At 54.1% G+C, this 4,723-nt stretch overlaps 1 protein-coding gene across 1 annotated transcript; it reads left to right on the top strand.

The window, feature by feature from the left end:
- Positions 1-193: 193 nt before the first annotated feature.
- LOC114889962 (alpha-1-antitrypsin-like) lies at positions 194-4,060 on the top strand. Its single transcript, XM_029213446.1, has 4 exons — positions 194-864; positions 1,529-1,799; positions 2,782-2,929; positions 3,769-4,060. Exons 1-4 carry the CDS (start codon positions 210-212, stop codon positions 3,958-3,960), a joined length of 1,266 nt encoding a protein of 421 aa, XP_029069279.1. The 5' UTR covers positions 194-209; the 3' UTR covers positions 3,961-4,060.
- Positions 4,061-4,723: the final 663 nt, after the last annotated feature.

Below are 4,723 nucleotides of genomic sequence, written 5' to 3'. Positions count from 1 at the left end.
AAAGTGCTTAGAATGGAACTTGGTGTATGGTAATCGCCATAAAGTCTCTGCTGTTGTTCTGAGTCTTTCAATGGTGCTGATGTAGGAAAGTGCTCGGCACATAGATGCTCGATAAACTGTGTTTGCTTTGACATGGCGTCAATCGGTGGCCGAGGGACTCGTCGTGTGGCCTGACCCGGGTGTGGTACCCTTCTCTCTGTTGCAGGACAATGGCATCCTCCATCATGTGGGGCCTCCTGCTGCTGGCAGGCCTGTGCTTCCTGGTCCCCGACTCCTTGGCTGAGGGTCTCCAGGGACACGCTGTCCAGGAGACAGATGCATCCCAGCACGATCATGAGCACCGCCAGGAAGCAGCCTGCCACAAGATCGCCCCCAACCTGGTCGACTTCGCCTTCAGCGTGTACCGCCGAGTGGCCCATGAGTCCAACGCCACCAACATCTTCTTCTCCCCAGTGAGCATCGCTACAGCCTTTGCGATGCTCTCCCTGGGGACCAAGGGTGACACTCACACCGAGATCCTGGAGGGCCTAGATTTCAACCTCACTACAAGGACAGAGGCTGAGATCCACGAAGGTTTCCAGCATCTTCTCCACACCCTCAACCAGCCAGACAACAAGCTGCAGTTGACCACTGGCAACGGCCTGTTCATCAACGAGAGCGCGAAGCTAGTGAGTAAGTTTCTGGAGGATGTCAAGAACCTGTACCACTCTGAAGCCTTCTCCATCAACTTCAGGGATGCTGAAGAGGCCAAGAAAAAGATCAACGATTACGTAAAGAAGGGAAGCCAAGGAAAAATTGTGGATCTGGTAGATGATCTTGACCAAGACACAGTTTTTGCTCTGGTGAATTACATATTCTTTAAAGGTAAGGCTGCACAACCAGCCTGAAACAGAAACACCCCCAAAATATTCTCAAACACTCAGTTCTTAACTTTCCTGGCAGTGCATAATAGGATATAGCCATGCATCTCTGCACGTGTTATTCAATTTTCCACACAGGACCGCTAAAACTTCCCATGATCAAATAGGGTTAGGGAACTATGGATTAAACGGTCAAAGTATCATCGTCTCTGCAGGACTTTTCAGAACCTTAAATGTCCTAATGTGCATTGTAAATCCCTATCTGGGAGGGGTGTATGATATGCAATGTCTCCCAAAATAGAGAGCCAGAAAAACAAATTTCGGCAGAGTGTACAGAGGAAATAGGATTTCCTGGAACACGCTTCTGACAACTCGAGTGTAGAGGAAACAGTGACACCTTTGGAGTCAGAAGGACCAAAGTTCAAATCCTTCCTCTACCACTTATGAGCCTCTACAAAATTGAAATTTTGGACCCTACTCCAGTCTTGCATTATCCTCCCAGAATACCTTTCTGTACACTGATTGCTCGTTTTAGCCCCATTTTATAGATGGTGAAGCTGAGGCCCCGAGAGAAGTGTCTCACCAGGAGGCTCAGGGCTCCTTTATTCTACCACTGTTATTAAACCTTCTCCCAGCCCTGGCTGATGTCCGCTGTCCCTTCTCTCCAGGAAAATGGGAGAAGCCCTTTGAGGAAAAGCACACCACAGAGAGGGACTTCCACGTGAATGAGGAGACCACCGTGAAGGTGCCCATGATGAACCGCCTGGGCATGTTTGACCTCCACTACTGCGACAGGCTCGCCAGCTGGGTACTGCTGATGGACTACGTGGGGAACGCCGCCGCCGTCTTCATCCTGCCCGACCAGGGGAAACTGCAGCATCTGGAGGACCAGCTCAGCAAGGAGCTTCTCGCCAAGGTCCTGGAAAAGAGATATGCAAGGTGACTTCCCAAACCAGAGGCCAGCCCAGGAGCTGCCACAAGAGGTCCAGCCCGAAGGGGGAGGCGGGGGTAGACCCACGTCCCGTGGCCATGACCACTGTGTGTGAACTTGTGCCTCCGGCAGAGGCCAGCATCCGTGCAGGTAGTACCAGCCGGGCTCCATGGGAGGGACGGTGCCCAGGGGTGAGGAGTGAAAGTCCTGTCCCTGAGGACTTCCTCCCCCACCTAGACACTGCCCCTTCCTGGTGGCCAGCGCCCCGTGCAGGGAGAGCAACGCCAACCCATGTTGTGGGCAAACCCAGAAGGAAGAGGTGGGCTTCCCGGCAAAGGTGGCAGTTAAGTGTGGAGTTTCAGGACAGAAAGTCCACGGCAAGACAGGGGGGAAACCTGCTAGGAGAGGCCTGAAAAGCAAAGGCCCAGAGCGGGCAACTCCAGGACACGTTTGATGCTGGTTCTGGATCCTCTGTCACTAGATGAGTGTGGTCGGTCACCGTCATGAACCCCAAATTAGTGCATGTCTCTGTATTTGTAAATATGCCCATGCCCGGATGAGCTGCTTTCTCATGTACAATATAAAACAAAAGTACAGAGAAGTACTCATCATTCACTGAACAGATGTCACTCAGGACCTGCCACCACGCCCCATGGTCAGCTGGGATCCTGGCCCCGGAGGAGTCCCAGTCTGAAGGGTGACCAAACCCTGCAGGGAGGCAGTGTGCACAGTCCTTCCAGAGGACACCCTGGATCCTCCAGGAGGACTTATCAGAGGAGGTGGCATTTGAGAGGCTTTGCAGGACAAGAGGATCCCTGGGATTCTAACATTCTCTGACCCCACGTGTAGACGAACTAAAGTAGAATAAACCAAGGCTGACCTCACATCCTTGCATGGGCAGGGGGACAGGGCACCAAGTGGGAGGAGCAACCAGAAAAGGAAACACTTTCAATTCTGTGAAATGTTTTTATTTTCTAACCATCGTGACAGTTCTGCCAATTTACACTTGCCCAAACTGTCCATTTCTGGAACCTACGATCTGAAAACTCTCCTGGGTAAACTGGGCATCACCAAGGTCTTCAGCAACGGGGCTGACCTCTCAGGGATCACTGAGGAAGTGCCTCTGAAGCTGTCCAAGGTGAGTGTGCTCTTGACCTCTGTAGGTCAGAATGTGCACGGGGGCTACAGCTCAAGGGTGAGGCTGAGGAAGGGACAGAGGGACACAGGCACACCTGCAGACTGAGGTCCCTGAGGAATGCCATCGCTCCACCAAGACTGCAATGTGGTCGGATGATGGAGGGGGACAGGTGGCCTCACATGCTTGGTGCATTTTATTTAAGGACCTCCTCTGAGGTTGTGTCACTCACCCTCTGTCCCATCCTTGGCCGGGCACTTCCCTTCTTTGGGTCCCGATAAACCCCTATTTACAGAGAGAGGCTTAGGCTCAGGGATTGCAAAGTACCTTTGGCCCTGAGCCTGTGACACCAGGAGCTACCGCTGAATCACTGAGTCTGAGTTACAGAGTGATTTCGACCAAAGATGCCATTTACGCAGGAGAATTACAGGTGCCCAGAGAAACAACTGCAGTTCAGTGACTGACTGTGAGCTGAGTGCCTGGGTGGGCATGAGGCGTGTGAAGGTCCCCATCGAAGCCCTGGTCCCCAAGGAGTTTAGAATCTGGTCTACGAACAAGTGCAGAGCCAAGGAGACAAAGTACAAGAAAATCCGCCTCCCGAGGTGGTGGGCTCCTTCCCAGGGCCGTTGAGGAGGCTGGTCAGGAAGGGGTGAGGGTCCCCTCGTGGGTCAGACACAAGCCTTGAGAGCCATGCTTGTGTGTCTCCTTCAGGGAGGGGAGGAGAGAGGCCAGAGCGGGCCCCTCCCTTGGCAAGGCTCTCCTCGCGCCTTGCGCCCGGGTGTGGCTGGGGGCCGGCAGCCTGTCTCTGTTCAGATGGGACCTCTGAGCTCTCCCCTTTGCAGGCGCTGCACAAGGCCGTGCTGACCATCGATGAGAAAGGGACAGAAGCTACGGGGGCCACGATTCTGGAAGCCATCCCCATGTCAATTCCCCCGGAAGTCGAGTACAACAGACCCTTCTTCTTCATCATCTACGATAAAAGCACCAAGACTCCCCTCTTCATGGGAAAGGTGGTGAATCCCACCCAAAAATAACTGCCTCTCTGGGTTCAGCTGTCCCCTCCAGGCCAGGTCCCCTTCCTCCATGGCATTAAAGAATGACTGACCCGGCCCAAGCTTGTGTGTGGCATGTAAATCCCTCATCCTCTTGCGTCTGAGTCTCTCTTTACGTCCCCAGGATGTGTGTGAAATCCAGGCCATGGTGATCTTTCAAGGGTCCACTCCGTTACGGTTTACTAGCATTTGCACCATCCAGCCCTGTGCTAGGCCAGGATGAAATGTAGGCTAAAACCCACAGCTTACTGCCCCTTCCCCAGTCACTGTGGAAAACCTCCAGGCTTTCCAGTCTGCTCTGGGACCCCCAGGGGGAAATCACACGGGCTCAGAATCCAGCCCGTGGTCCCCACCTCCACCCAGTGTCCACCAGGCCCTCTGCTCAGCGTCCCAACCCCACTGGTGCTCACTGCGACCCCCGGTGAGAGCCCCTCACCCTGCAGGGCTGCCACTGCTCCCAGAGCCCTCAGCTCACACGGGGACACTGGGCTGCCGCGTCACAAGCAGCAGGAGAAGACCAGGTCCTCTTCTTGTCCCACACTGTCACCTGAGCCAGGCTTGAGCCCTGACCACTCACAGGTCTTTCCTGCAAAAGGCTCTGGTTGGTTTTTCCAGGGACCCTTTCCCATGGGGCTGGACTGGGGACACATACTTCTGCCTTTGTCACTCCAGCTCCGCTCCAAGACCCTCAAACGTAGCACTCCTAGAAGCAGGTCTCATCTCCCCAGTGAAGCGAAGGTCTTGG

Source organism: Monodon monoceros, unplaced genomic scaffold (genome assembly GCF_005190385.1).
Source record: "Monodon monoceros isolate NGI ecotype Baffin Bay Population unplaced genomic scaffold, NGI_Narwhal_1 Contig5058_ctg1, whole genome shotgun sequence".
Classification (NCBI taxonomy): Eukaryota; Metazoa; Chordata; class Mammalia; order Artiodactyla; family Monodontidae; genus Monodon; species Monodon monoceros.
This window is presented reverse-complemented; position numbering and strand designations above follow the sequence as displayed.